At 40.3% G+C, this 15,942-nt stretch overlaps 1 protein-coding gene across 5 annotated transcripts in view; it reads right to left on the bottom strand.

Moving 5' to 3' along the window:
* The window catches only part of dmd (dystrophin), a 274,434-nt gene that overhangs the window by 10,410 nt on the left and 248,082 nt on the right, over positions 1-15,942 (bottom strand). For 4 of the 5 annotated variants that reach the window (XM_037696602.1, XM_037696600.1, XM_037696601.1 and 1 more), the window contains 4 exons: positions 15,575-15,640; positions 9,247-9,312; positions 5,044-5,202; positions 428-671 (listed from right to left, as the gene is read on the bottom strand). In XM_037696602.1, the coding sequence (XP_037552530.1) occupies positions 428-671; positions 5,044-5,202; positions 9,247-9,312; positions 15,575-15,640 (535 nt within the window). The remainder of the gene's footprint in view (positions 1-427; positions 672-5,043; positions 5,203-9,246; positions 9,313-15,574; positions 15,641-15,942) is intronic. The other variant, XM_037696599.1, reaches the window with a different exon arrangement.

The following is a 15,942-nucleotide window of genomic DNA, read 5'->3' as shown; positions in this document are numbered from 1 at the left end:
GGACAAGTTTATTTTCACGAATTAAAATGTTTCTTGCTCAATTGCCAAAAGGTTTTACAGAAAATAAGAGAAATTAGCAAAAACATAAGAAAAACCGTTTCCCCTACCGTTATCCAAGGGTGGTGCCCGCTCTCCCAACAGAACTGAGTGCCCTGTCTATTGAAATCGCCCCCACCCCCCACAAAAATCTGCAGACATAAGCGCCCTGCCAAGGTAACTGGCCTAGAGGAAACACTATTAGAGATATTAAATGCAAAAAAAAAAAAAAATGTAATAGTAACATTTAATATGTGTAGAATTTATGGGCCTTCACTGAAGGTGCAGAAGGCCCAGAGGGTTCTCCACTGCTGAGATGAGTACAACAAAACAAGTTTCTAGCTGGATGTAAGTTTGGTCCATGTGCGACTGCAGTGCTGTCAGGGCCTACCTGTTCTAGCAGCTGCCTCAGTCTGTGCAGTTGGGACTCCAGCTGTTTGTTGTGGTCTTCCAGGATCTGCATGCGGGCCTCCAAACGCCCTTTATGTTGCCGCAGTAGTTTGGCCTCTGCAATGAGCTCAGCGTCTCGTGCGCTCTGCGGCGACACTGGGAGCATTTCAGGGGGCGAAGGCAATGGGGACAGACCCTTCCTGTCATGGGCCTTTTTCAGACGATCGTACTCGGCTTGTAACTTTCTGCAGAGAGAAACAAAAGGAAAGAATAACCTAAACGATCTAAAAACGTACTGAAGGGTGCCACTGCAGCTACTGCCTGAAAGTCCAGGATCCACATACGTTACGCCATAAATCCCAGTAGTAAATCACTAACCAGACAAAATGTAAAACTGTGCAAGTGTAAAGAATGTGTGTGTAGGAAGGGTTTGTAATTTATTTGGAAAGCTTAGCTCAAAAGTTAGACCGGGAAAAAGTTACACTTCAAGTTGAATATTCTTTAGTAAGATCTCCAAAATACGTAAAACTTAAAAACTGCTCTGGTATAAAAACTGTACGAATCACACCAGCGCTAAAATCACTGCACTGGCTTCCTGTTTGTAAAAGGAGACATTTTAAAAATCTTTATTATTAGTCGAGAAGGCACTGAATGGTTTAAAGCCTACGTATCAGGTTTTGATCTATTTTATAAGTGAATTGAAAGTCCAATATTTCTCAGTCAGGTCATCTGGACAGTTTCTTTTATTATAGAGACGTTTCACCCTCTATCCGGAGGGCTTCATCAGTCTGAGGAGTTCCAGTCAACTGTTTCCCCACCAAGCAGTAAACTTCTAAAGTGAACCAACCAGTTTGCTGGAGCTAAGATGGTTTTTGGGGGCTGTCCTGTCCCTCGTCGACTCCTCCCAGGCAGGCAGCCTGTCCAGATGACCTGACTGAGAAATATTGGATTTGGTACCTGGATGATTGAGCATGAACTTTGTCGGCTTGAACCACTTTGGCTGTGGCTGCCTGCCTGGGAGGAGTCGACGAGGGACAGGACGGCCCCCAGAAACCATCTTAGCTCCAGCAAACTGGTTGGTCCACTTAAGGAGTTTACTGCTTGGTGGAGAAACAGTTTACTGGAACTCCTCAGACTGATGAAGCCCTCTGGACAGAGGGCGAAACGTCTCTATTAAATAAAAAAAAACTGTCCAGATGACCTGACTGAGAAATACTGGATTTGATACCTGGATGATTGAGCATGAACTTTGTTGAATAGAAAATTGTTAAGCGAATGGAAGAAAAACAGGCAAAAAGCAATAAAGCTGCTTCAATGCTTAATCTTGTGCTTCACAGAACTGCAAATGTTACTGACCAGGAAACTGTCTGTTGGGGCCTCACTACATTCTCTGTGTCTGTGCGTGAACCTATTTTGCACAGCCAATTTTGACAATCGGGTCATTTTTGTGTGTATTGCTTACAAAACTGTGTTCTTAACTGTACACGTTATGCTGTTGCACAACTTCATCCAAACTGTGCCATCCTCGGTTCATTTTATTCCCACCGAGTCAGGCAGTCTTTCATTTATGGTTTAATCTACTATACAAAACATAAAGGAATTTATATTTGGTTTATTATCGTATTTTTCGCTGTATAAGTCGCACCTTTTTGCATAAATTTGCTAGTCCTGCAATTTATACACCGAAGTGACTAATAAATGTTTTTTCCCCATATTTCTAACTCAATTTTTGGCCGAGATCTGACGATTTAATTCATTCTGACATGGAAACTATTGAACACTACCATTTTCAGCCACTAGAGGGCCCTTGAGCAATATGGCAAGTGTTATAGCCAAGTGTCTCATTAATAGGTAAAAGTGGCTATAAATTAAACACTTGGCTTGCCATACCAAGCCACCTTCGTCTTGCTCTGGAACTCCTAGAGCAAACGTCAAATCAGCTGCATTTCGCTATGCCACCCAGGCGAAATGCAGCTGATTTGACCGTTAAAAGTGCATTTATTAGGGAAAAGTTCAACTGAGACACACCTTTACTATAATTTCGAGCAAACAAGTAATTATTTTAAGTGTTAATCTTGTTAAAAGTTCTCCCATGCACGCTCCCGCAGCCACCATTTGGCAGCCTATCGATTTTTGGTACAACACCAGCCCACGTTTCCGGGTGGTCAGCGGTGACGCATAATAGATGCGACTTATACGGCAAAGAGACTTATTTATGTTTTTTTCCACTTTATTAGCCATATTTGGACTGATGCGACTTATATGGCGGTGCGACGTGTACGGCGAAAAGTATTGTATTTCTTTATTGTAGCAATGCTTTTTGCAATAAATCTTATATGTTTGGACAGCCTGATTATTTCCCCTTAATGGCGCTACATTTGTTAAGAAAATATATTTGTGGGTTGAGCAGCAGAGTTGAGGAGGTGGGTTGTGTCAGTGAAAACCTGCCAATCTCACTACCATACAGCTTATATTGATAAACTAGGGGTGTCAAACTTTACCGAAATGAGCCAAAATTTAAAAATTTTGTCCGAACAACGAGCCACTTTCAGCTGATACATTAACTCGAGTCAGATACCTGATTTCTTTTCTTGGTTGCAGGTTCATGAACAAAAGTTTGATCTGTCTTACTTGACTATTACTCATTTCACATCAGAATCAATAATGACAGAATGATCCAGCCGTCTTTCTGGCTTCACAGTTAGCCAGCTGAATAAAGAAGTCTATACTAAATTAAGTATTTATCGGTTTTTATTTTAAAGAAAAATTTAGAAGAGATGCAGTTTTTTACATTTAGATTATCATCTTGAGGGACCAGACTTGGCCCACAGAGTTTGACATGTGCATGGTTAGTGCGTGTAAGCGACCAGAGTCAGTCCCACGCCTCCATGATATGAGACGGAACTCTACCCTCCAAGATGACAACGCTTGCTCCAGGAGAAGGTGGTGCCAATCTGTTGTGGCTGTGTATGGTTCTTCCGCATGCTACCGAAACCCTATTTGTTAAGTAAATAAATTGCTAATCTACCCTTTTTTTTTCAGATTTCAATCGTCCAAACTATTAATAAGGCCAAACAAGAGTTAGCAGCAGAATAAGCAGTTTTCCAGAGATTTAGCAAGATATGTGTAGTGAACTTGACCTGATGTCAAAACTTGACCTTAGGATCATATGGTCAGAAACTGTCATTTCATTGATTTGCATCCCGAAATACAGGTTGACCCATCCTGAGACTTTCTTTCTTGAATTAATCAAGTGGAAAAAGACAATTCTCTATGATCATTACTATTTTACAAATGTTTTGATAATCAAATTGTGTTAGTTCAAACAATGTTTACATGTTGAAGTGAACTACTTATTTTTATTTACTTAAAACAGTAATAATGATTTTTAATCCTCATTCAAAGAAGAAATCAGGTTAATATGCATTTCTTGATTTTCTGTCTTCAATGAGCAAAGTTGTAAGTGTGTCGAAGTTCAAGTTTCGGTCAACTGAAAGTTTACTGAAAAGAAATGTCATGTTTAACTTTTACAGCAAGATACTAGGAGAGGTGGCTCCTCGAAGTCTGAATTCTCCATAACAATCTTTCTGTCTGTTCTTAAACAATCTTAATCTTTTCCCTTGACTTTTCATAACACCTTACATCACAAACCACACCTCTGCTTTGGTCCATCGACCAATCAGAAGCTCTCAAATGAACCGGAAGTAGAGCCCATTTAAATGTTGGCACTTCCTAGTTCAAGCAGAGAGTTTTGGAGTTCCAGAATGCAGAACGCTGGAATTCAGGATGCTGCTGAATTAGAATAGCTGAACCAGAGACGATTTGGGGATTATAACTTCTGTTTGGATAACCTCACGACTCCAGGGGTTTTTAGCTGTTCTCACGGAGACGCTGAAAGAGTTGAAAGGAGAGCTCTACACCGACGCTGAAGCTATCGTCTGCAAGGTAAAAGTTCTATCTCGACCAAGCGTACCGTTGGCCCAAGCTGATTTCAATGGAGCGTGCTGTTCTGGTTAAAACAGACAAATTCCCTCACACATCTCTCTGTAGATAAACCTCATCTTTCCATCTTTAAACTCTCCTATCTGCTAGCAAATTAATCCAGATGTTTTCAGAAATGTCTGGGGTGAAGCAACGGAAAATCATGGCCGTATGGTTTTCCTGGTTGTAAAGCTGATTAATTATGTTGTTATTTTTCAATTCTTGCCAATTAATGTAAATGTGTGATGTGTTAAACTTGATTCTGTTAATAAATGACCCACTCGCTTGGTGAGTCAAAGATAATTAACGTCTCACGTCCACATTTTATTAAATTCAATGCACGCATGTTATACAGTCCAGAAAAATGAAAGAACCCGTTTTAACAGTATGAATATATCTCAGGATATGTCATACTACATATGTTATGGCTTCAATCCACAAATACATTTTCCAAACAAATGTGGAACCATTTAAGTGGGAAAAAAATGCTAACAAATACTAAAAGATTTAATTCCATTAAGTATTGTTGCAATAAAAATATCAACCAAACAAATTTTCTTACTTTTTGTGTTGATTTTTGAAAACCTCTCACATTTTCCAAAACCCAAGTCTGTAAAGTGTGGTCCAGTCACTGACCTGTTCTCCTGCTCCAGGTCACCAAGGACCCTCTCCAGCTCTCCCTTTTCCTCCGTTTCCATGGAGATGAGGATTTGGGCGGGGCTGCGGGGCTGACTGAGAGGAGAGCCTTGGTTCAGAGACTGGCAGTAGTGCTGGATCAACATGTGCTCGTCATCGCTGCAGATACACATACACGCATCAAACACACCCACCGATGATGGGCACACACACATTCATAAAGTGACAGAGACAGGCGGGCAGTGTGCATGCATGTACACACACATACACACACACACACACACACATACACACAGAGGGAAATGGAGAAAAAGAAACCATAAAGTGAATGAAAGAGTAGCAGAACGGGACACAAAGATGGAGAATCTGAAGCTCAGTGGGAAAAAAGAGAGGATCAGACAAACTCATTGGTCCCGTGGTCTGGAGTCTGGATGGATGCTGGACTATAAAGCTCCTGTAGAAACTTTGACTGGGACTGTCACATTGTGTCCATTTTAAAATGTTGATATGAGAGTACTGTGTGTTGGAGTTTGTTCTCAGTTACTACCATACCAAATTTCTGCTCACTGCGCCAAAAAAATAAAGAGTTATAGACATTTTTTATTTTAAACTATGGTGGCCAGCTTGGATTTTTGATTTTCAATCAGTCTATGATAGATTTTTCTCAGCAACCAGTACACCAAATTCCAGCTTAATAGCTCTAAAAACCACTGAGTTAAATTTATTTGAAATTAGCTTTGGCAGCCATCTTGAATTTTTTAATTTGAATTCAGAATGTGTTGTGCGCCGCTGTCAGGTACCAACCACACCAAATTTCAGCTCAATATCTTTTAAGATAGCCGAGTTATCTTACGTTATCCCTTTTAGACAAGGTGGCCATCTTGGATATTTTTATTTGCATCAGGAATGTATAACAACTCGTTCTCAGCTATGACCACACCAAATTTCAGCTCAACATCTCAAAGAATGACTGAGTTATAGTCAATTTGGAGTTTTCTGAGTTAGCTGTGGCAGCCATCTTGAGTCAAAATAGCTCCAAAGTTAAGGGTGCTTTCACACCTGATAGTCCGGTAGACTTGGTTCGATTGGGGACCAATATTCAGAACATTTGTTTACATTTTCAGCTGGTGTGGTTCGCATTCACACTGCACTGTCAAGCGAGCCAACCTGTTTCCCCCCCTCGCCTGCGGTGGCGCTGCACCAAGAACTACTGAAGGAAACGACGCAAAAACATCTGAAGAAGACACTTCTTCTTCTTCTTCTGGAAATAAAAACAAAAACGGAATGGCGTCAAATTTGAACGGTTTTAGGATTTGTTTTGTCTGTGGCTCATGTGCCAAACAAACAGATGAGGCAGAAGACCATGGACAATGTTGTTTTTCACACAAGGCGGCTGACGAAAAAGAAATGCGCATTTGTTTGCCCCGCACTGTAGTCCACTTCCTGCTTTTGGAACGGTCTCCAGTCCGCTTGCATTCACATTGCATTCAAACCGCGCTACAGTTCACTTCAACCGAACCGAGACCAAGGTTTTTAGGCGGAACAGAGTTCGCTTGTTTTGGTCCGCATCAGAGTTCGATTGCACATTCACACCTCTCCAAACGAACCGGACTTTCTAGGCCAACGGACTAGAGTTCAATTAAAGCGAACTAAACAGGCCTGGTGTGAATGCACCCCAAGTGTTTTGCTCAGAGACCTCCCCACTCTAGGTCAAGTGACCTCACAGTGGCAGTTCCAAGCTGTTGAGTTCTATCAGTGTTTTTCAATGAGAAAAATGGCCTATTTGTTTGTAAATTACGTTGTCTTGGTAACTCGAAACGCCAATAAAAGTAAAAGCACACATCACAGTACTGAGCCGGCCGTTAACATATAACATTTGTGGGTAAACATCGCGGTTCAGGCCACATTAAAGTTGACGCAAGAGCAAGACCCTTTTCAGGTGGATAATAATAGGCGGCTGGTCCCCAATCTGGACTAACCTCATTGCTTTTTACTGCTCGCAACAGAAGGACAAAAAGACTAAGTTCTTACATGTGACTGTCAGTAAAATATATTATGAACCACTGGATGGTACTAGCTACAACTGATAACTTAAGGAGCAATTTAAGATAAATGCCAGAGCCAACTAACCTTAGAAACCACAAAAAGGGATACAATTTGGACAATTGTACAGATATTAAGCTAAAATTTGGTGTGATAGTAGCTAAAACTAACGTATAACACAAATTCAGAGTGCTATCTGTTTGTGCAAGGCCTTTGTTAAAAACTTTGCCATGAAAAATCTGAAGGCAACTCTTGTCAGTTAGCAAATTTCAGTAATCACTCCCCCCTTCCCCCATTTTAAACAATCTAGTAGACTGTAGTCAACATAATGAATACATGCTGGTATATAAATATGGTCTAAAAATCATTTCAAATGTCAGATGTCTGATGCCAAGCTTTAGAAATCTCGACAGCAATGAACTGGCTCCTACTCTGTACACAAACTTGATCTTGAATAACTAAAATCTACATACAATGCATAAAATGATGTCATTATTTGACATTAAATTATGCAAATCTTTCTGGTTTCAGGTCATTTAGGATTCCCAAAATTATTTGCTGAATGTCTAAATGTAGAGAGAAAATTTTGGGCGCAAAGCTTTTGATTAATTGACAACATTTGACTTAATTAATTGGAGGCACACCTGTGAATGTATTTTAAAGCACACCTCACTCGGCTTCTTTGTGTGGCATCATGGGAAAATCTAAATGAATCAGCCAAGACATCAGGAAGAGATTTGTTGACCTCCAGAACTCTGGTTCATCATTTGGCACGATGTCCAGATGTCTGTTTTTTGTCCAAATGTGTATAATTGTTAACCTTCAAACACTTGCACAATCCCAACCGTGACTTATGGGGGTAGGCCTGTCATGATAACAAATATTGCTGGGCGATTGCCTCAGAAATTATTGCGATAAACAATAATATTGTTTGAAATTTTACAATAATTAGTATTGTCAAATTGAAAAAGAAATCCAAAATTTTTCAGTCAGGTCATCTGGACAGTTTCTTTTCTTTTAAAAAAAATCACAAACAAAACTGGTTTGTTCCACTTTGGATTAAGCTGTTGGGGGAAGAATTAGTTTTGTGGTGTGTTTCCTTGACTGATGAAGCCTTCTGGATCGAAGGCGAAACGTTTCAGCACAAAAAAAAAGAAACTGTCCAGATGACCTGACTGAAAAATTTTGGATTGTATACCTGAATACCTGTATACCTGAGCATGGACTTAGTTGAAAAAGAAATGTTGGTTAATTTTTGTACCTTTTTTGACCACTGGATGGCAGTATAAGACTGTTTGAATCGAAGGAAGGATAGTGAGGGAGCGAGCAGCGTGTCTCTTTTAGAAAAATGGGAGGGAGGCTCCTTGACGTAACATGGGCTGTCTCTCGTTCCTATTTTTCCGTTCTCAAAACGGAAGACGCTCGGTGTGGTTTGAGCTCTTTAGCATAGCATTTTTCACACAAAGCTTTTAATAAAAAAAATCAGTAAACAAGTTCTCAACTTCTTTTTACATGAAGGCAAGGCACGGGTTTCAACTGGGAATTTTGGAGCTTTGACAAGACGGAGGTGCCCTAGACATTCAGCAGATAGGAATGATGTCAGGAATCCTAACTGACCTAAGACCGAAGAGCTTGAGTTCGATTCATTGTCAGACGGTATAATAAAACGCCCATGTCTTTTTATACAGTGCATCTGGCTTCAGCTGTAGGTATCAGGTGTTTCTTGATGCCTATTAAAAAGCAAATTGAAAAAAATAATTTTTATACCACTGTGACCAATGTAATGAGTGTCTGTTTCTCTCTCTGCACCTTGCAAAAGATTTGTGTTGACATACAGTAACCACATTTTACTGTTGTGTCTAATAGGTTTTAGGAAGGAAATCAAGGAAAGTAAACGCACGGTTGCTGCGATGAACATAAGTATGCATTTCTACATGAATTTGTTGCTTTTCATTATCTGATTTACCAGCAAAGTGAATTAATCTTGACTAAAAGAACCAGAGGAAAAATATGCACTAGAGCTTGAATCCAGAATACACATTCACTGACAGACACACAACACAACCAGCCAGTGGAAAACAAAGACGGCATACGCAGCTCACACATAGAGAGCCAATCAGTGTGTTAGGAGGACAAACAAAAACAAGTAGCTGTTCTCACATGCTCTCATTGGGTGAGATATTGTCATTCAGATAAGAGCCATTACGATTCTCCATTTCAGCTAACCTGCGAAGGGGGAAGAAACACAGCAATCAGTCCCAAAACCAAACGGAGGTGCAGTTACCATGGGGGAAATGATTCTTTTACTTCCTGTGAATTTTGATTTTCCCCACTACAAAAAAAAAAGTAGCTTTGTCCCTCAGGGTTCCCAGAATTTCATGCTATGGCTGACTTTTATTCCTCTTCTTTTAAGTGCATACCTCCATCTCTCCAAGTTCTCTTCCACCTGTTCCCTGTTCTCCCCACAGATCACAATGTCATCTGCAAGCATCATAGTCCACGGGGATTCCTGCCTGACCTCATCTGTTAGTCGGTCCATCACAAGCGTAAACAAGAAGGTGCTCAGAGTTCAGGCTCCTTGGTGCAATCCCACCTCTACCTTGAAGCTATCCGTCACTCCTACATATGATGGCCATGAGATGTAAATGAACGACATTTCAAAAACAGAATTACATTTGAAAAAACAGAATTACATTAAGCCAAAGTGGAAGTGGCCAAAGCGGAAGTGGCCAAAGCGGAAGTGGCCAAACTGGAAGTGGCCAAAGCAGAAGTGGCTGGAATCACATTTGAAAAAACTGATTACAATAAGCCAAAGCGGAAGTGGCAATAGGAGAAGTGGCCAAAGTGGAAGTGGCCAGAATCATATATGAAAAAACAGAATTACATTAAGCCAAAGCGGAAGTGGCCAAAGCAGAAGTGGCCAAAGTAGAAGTGTCCAGAATCACATTTGAAAAAACAGAATTACATTTGAAAAAACACTCTGGCTTAATGTAATTCCGTGTTTTCTGTTGTTGTTGTGTTTTTCTTGTTTTTGTTGCGTTTTTTGAAATGCAATTCTGTTTTTTCAAATGTTGTTCATTTACACCTCACGGCCACTGTACCTACAGCACAGCTCACCACTGTCCTGCTGTCTTCATACATTTCCTGTACCAGGGAATTAATCCATCCATCCATCAAAAAGCTCAACTGACTAAAGAATAACTTTATTCCCATTCCAGCTTGTCCACTAAAATGGGTAATATCAAAAAAGATGTCAAAGTACATTGGAGACCAAAAAGTAGATCTGCACAAGGCTGGAACGAACCACAAGACCATCAGCAAGAAGTTTACATGGAATGTGGTAATTACTGGAGGGACTATTCAGATATGAACAAAATATTTAATAACCATGAATCGTCCTCAGTCTGGAGCTTTTTGTAAGTAATTGAAAAGAAATTGCGTTAAGATAGCCATGGGAAAGATGAAGAATCATCCCAAAACTACATGGAGGAGCTTATTGATGATCTGAAGGCAACAGACCATAATCACCAATTATCAATGGTAACAGTGTACTGTAATGGACTCCTGCTAAAAAAAAAAAGGTCCATAAAGAGGTCTGTCTGTTTGCCAGACGAAGAGTTTGCCAGTGAACATCTAAAGAATACAAAAACGGTTTGGGACAAAGAGATGTGGTCAGTTTATCAGAACTCCCCGTACAATTAAATATTAACACCAAAACATGGATATTTGTAGGCCTCAAATTAAAGCAAAGATACTCGTCTCTGTTTAACTTTATTTTATTTCCCATAAACTATGCCCGTCACGATAACAGATTTTGCTGGACGATTGTCTCAGAAATTATTGTGATGAATGATATCGTTTGAAATTTTACAATAATTAATAATTGTCAAATTTTAGAAGAAATTATTTATTTGGCATGTAGTACCTTTTTTTACCACTGGATGGCAGTAGAAGACTGAACTGAAGGATGGATAGGTAAGCAGTATATATGTAAGAAAAATGGGAGGGAGGCCCCTTGACATGACATGGGCTGACATGGTGGACGCTTGGTGTGATTTGAGCTCTTTAGCATAGCATTTGTTACACAAAGCTTTTTAATAAAAAAATTGGTAAACAAGTTCTCAGCTTCTTTTTGCAGAGAAAAACAACTTTTTACATGAAGGCACGGGTTTCAACCGTGAATTTTGGAGCTTCGACAAGACGGGAATTTTTTTCCTGAAGGTCGGCCTGTTAGCTTAGCTCGTAGTTTAGCTTTTCAGCTTAGCTGCTTTTAACGATCCAAAAACACGATTTTGGATGGTTAAAACGGATTTTAAAGAGAAAAGAGAAAGGGAGGGGTCAGCGAAGAACACCTGAGTTGAGCCGTGTCATCAGTAGAAAGAGAGAGACACAAAGACACGATAAAGTCGATAAATGAAATTGAGGTTGATAATTTCAGGTCTCTCTTGTAAATGAGTCCTCGAGGCTCAATGGGATTTACCTGTCTAAACACAGGTTGAATGAATTTTCATTTATCATGGCAATCCACGGGTGACTTAAGTCACCCGCGGGTCGCCAGTTGAATAGCGCTGCCCTGTGACCATTCATAAGTAACTGATGATGTTGGCCTCGTCCTGCCCACAATTGAGCTTTTGAGTACTTTTAGTATCAAAAGACGAGTGGAAAATTACCCCAGCTGCTCTTACATGTTGATCTACATGTGGGATAAACATCTTTCTCATGACAATTCTGAAAACATGGCAAATGAACTAACGATTGTCCTTGCATTGTCCAAGACACTTAAATGTGTCCAGCGGATATTTTGACATTTAAATTCTGCGGTTGGGTGGTCACCAAAAGCATATGTCATAACTTTGTCACATTAGTCAAATAAGTTTGAGCCACTAAGCCAGCCCACCTTTTCAGAAGTCAAGAGTTCTGGGCTTGTTACTACCTCCCTTGGAGATAGAGGTAGGGTGTCTCGGACCCACCTTGCTACCGTCATGTGTCTTCTGAATGAACCAAGGTGGGCAGAACACTTGTCAGTCCCAAATTGAGGCATCTTGTGAATGAAGCTATAGGCAAGGACCCTTGTCCTTCAGCCAGAACATTAAGGATGGGTCATGGTTGGCTCATCCAACATGACAATGACTAAAAACACATCACCAAGGCTATGAAGGAATGGCTAAAGAAGAATTGCTTTAATGCTGTGAGTAGACTCATCCGTCCTCAGACTTGCGTCTTTTGAAAAAAAAAAAAACTGTGAAGGGGCTGAAGCTTCAAGTTGCCCAACAGATGTCATGAAACCTGAAGGATTTAAGAGTTTCTGTAAAAAGTAGTGGGTCAAAATCCCTCCTGAAGTGCACAAACCACTTGGCCATCTACAATAAACATCCTACCACTGTGCTGCTAACAAACAATTTTCCACTACGTATTAAATCATGATTTTCTTGAACATCAAATACTTATTTCACTTAAGTGTCAAGACAACTAATTTTGAACTTTCCTTAAATGCTGTTTTCAGGATTTTTAGTTGATATACCACCTCTCTCAATTAAAACTGAACTCCAATAAAAATTAGACTCTTCGTTTTCTTTGTAAGTGGGCAGACATACAAAATCAGCAGGGACTCAAACATTTATTTCCCCCACAGTAACAGATGAGAGGGAAACCCCAACTCCAAACAGAAAACACCAACGATTAACAGCCGTGTTTAGAGGGTTAAATTTACATAGTTGCAAAATCAAATCAAAAATTGTCTCACACATTCTAAACAAATATACTAAAATGACAAAATTGTATTTTGTGCTTGTGTGCACAACTGGAATTTCCAGAATTTGATAAATGTTTGCACAACCACTGTTTTGTATCTTTAAATAGTTTATCTAAGTGAAGCATTGTAAATGAACTACAGTAGTCCCTCGACACTTCGCGGTTCGACATTTGCGGAATCGCTCTTTTGCGGTTTTTCAACGTAACTTTGTACACGACACACGATTGGCTGATTGACGGAAGGCGACCAACCAGAGCATTGTGCTCTGTATCCCGGGCACTGAATGGCTCAATAACCATAACAGTCTGTCTGCTCTCTTTTGCTATGCTCTTTTGTGAAATTTATTTCAAGCCCTACGGTGCCACCCAAACGTTCTGTGAGCTCTAATGTTACAGGCAGCGAACCCAAGCACAAGAGAAAGATGCTTACCATAAAAGAGAAGGTGGAGCTTCTCGACATGTTGAAGGAAGGGAGAATATAGGCCTGTCACGATAACAAATTTTGCTGGGCGATCAATTGTCTCAGAAATTATTACGATAAACGATAATATTGTTTGAAATTTGACAATAATTAGTAATTATTGTAAAATTGAAGAAGAAATGTTGGTTAACTTTTGTGTGTAGTACCTTTTTTTGACAACCGGATGGCAGTATAAGACTGTCTGAACCAAAGGATGGATAGTGATGGAGCGAATAGTGTCTCTTTAAGAAAATGGGAGGGAGGCCCCTTGACGTGACATGGGCTGTCCATCGTTCCTATTTTTCGGTGCTCAAAATGGCGGACGCTCGGTGTGGTTTGAGCTCTTTAACATAGCATTTTCACACAAAGCTTTTAATAATTTTTCAAAAATCAGTAAAAAGTTCTCAGCTTCTTTTTGCAGAGAAAAACAACTTTTTATACTAAGGCACGGGTTTCAACCGTGAATTTTGGCGCTTTGACAAGACGGAGGTTTTCTCCCCGAGGTCGACCTGTTACCTTAGCTCGTAGCTTAGCTTCTCAGCTTAGCTGCTTTCAAGGATCCAAAAACGCGATTTTGGATCGTTAAAACAGATTTTAAAGAGAAAAGAGAAAGGGAGGGGTCAGTGAAGAGCACCGGAGTTTAACCTTTTGTCATCCAGTGTCTTCAGTAGAAAGAGAGAGACACGAAGAAACGATAACGCCGATACATGAAAACAAGGTCGATCATTTTCATTTATCAAGCGATTAATTGATATATTGTTTATTGCGACAGGCCTAGGAGAACCTACGTGGACGTTGGTCGCCATAACGGGATCAAAGAATCTACAGTTTGCTATATCAAGAAAGATTATCAGGTCTACGGCAACGGTGACTTGCCACACCACCACAAAGGGGGTGGATACTTCCCACAATAAGACGATTGTGAAGATGGAATCTGCATTAGTCGTGTGGATCAGGGGTGCACCGATTGCAGTTTTCTGGCCGATCACGATCTCTAAAAAGCCTGACCTGAAGTTCCGATTGTGGCCGATACCGATTTTGTTTTATAAGCGACACTGTCAGGTGTTATAAGGTCACAATGCACCATCAATTTTATTTTATTGAAAAACATGCCATTGAACAATATCCTAAAAACAATACGAACTTGTTTTAATTGGCCATGAGGTAGTGCTCTGAAATATAAAGGAAGGTTAGACAATTGTTAAAACTACAAAAAAAAAAAAAAAAAGAAATTGGTAAAATTGGATTCTCATGTAAGTATCGGCCGATCGCGATCTCCCAAAATTAAGGAAATCGGGGCCAGTCGATTAATTGGTGCACTCCTAGTGAGGATTAATGATTGCCGTAAAAAGAATATCACGCTGGATACAAACACCATCCGGACAAAGGCCAAACAACTTTATGATTGCCTGGCAGCAAAAAGGGACGATCGCAATGGTGATGGTAATGAAGAGCAGCACCTTCATGACTTTCATTGTCATCAGCACAATTCTTCACATCTTCATCCTTCAAGTTGTAACAGTTTTGTCACTGGCAAGTACCCATATAATTTATTTATCTATTTTTAATCGTTTGAGTTTAGAACATTGTCAAGAACATTTCAAGAGTGTGGGAAGGGTTTATAATGCCTTAAAATATATATAAACACAAATAAATATGGCGTTCCTACTTGGCGGTTTTTCACCAATCGCGGTGGTGTCTGGAACGTAACCCCTGCGATAATCGAGGGACTACTGTACTGGCAAGCTTTTAACACCTTAAAACAATTAAAACATGCATCTGCTAATTCACAAGACAAGATGTGACGTGTGCAAATTGTTGACTTCTGTTTTAAGACCCTATTTGTTTTCAAAGGAGCCACGCCTCATTTGAAGTCATTTAAAAGTGATCAGTAGTTGTACAAAGTTGGGCTGTAACACACATGGCTGCCTTTGACAAACGACTGTATTCACCGAAATAAAAGAATCTTCCCCCAAACCACCACGGGAAATTAGGACAACTAATCCCCTGTGAGTTATAACTGCGCAGCTTCGAGAGCACTGCGGGGGTGGGAGCAGTTTATTTTCTTTGAATTCCTTCGTCTAAACTGCATCGACTGATGCGATTTCTGGTGTGGGCCTTGGAGAGCTCTCTAAAGCCGTCATCTGCGACGCCTGTGGGACCGAGGACAGCAGGGACTGGAAGACTGAGCGGCACACGGGGGAGACTGCTCTACCACATCCTGCTCCCAACAAGGAGTGACCAGCGAGGGGTTACTGAACACAGATGGAACGTTACCGGTTAGCATAGTGCTCGATCCGAGAGTGTGTGTCGTCATGTGAGAGCTGAGGAGATGATCCGGGCCTGAGGGGGAAGAAACAAACAAACAACAAAAAAAAAAAAAAAAAACAAGAAGAGCTCGTGAGTCCATCTTTCATTTTTTCTGTGAATCATGATGTGGACAAGAACGGTTCTGAATTTATTTTAAAAATGCCAAAAACTAAAACTGACCAATAGTTATCATTAGTTAAAGTCTTCGTTCTTTGTTCCAATGAAGGAATTGCATTTTCCCTTAAAAACACTGAACTTGTCTTGGCTAGTGTGATGGCATAATGGCAATTTGCATTGCTCATACCACATTATATGTCTGTCCAAAAACTAATACA

This window comes from Nematolebias whitei, chromosome 23, assembly GCF_014905685.2.
Source record: "Nematolebias whitei isolate Nwh7 chromosome 23, NemWhi1, whole genome shotgun sequence".
Taxonomy (NCBI): Eukaryota; Metazoa; Chordata; class Actinopteri; order Cyprinodontiformes; family Rivulidae; genus Nematolebias; species Nematolebias whitei.
This window is presented reverse-complemented; position numbering and strand designations above follow the sequence as displayed.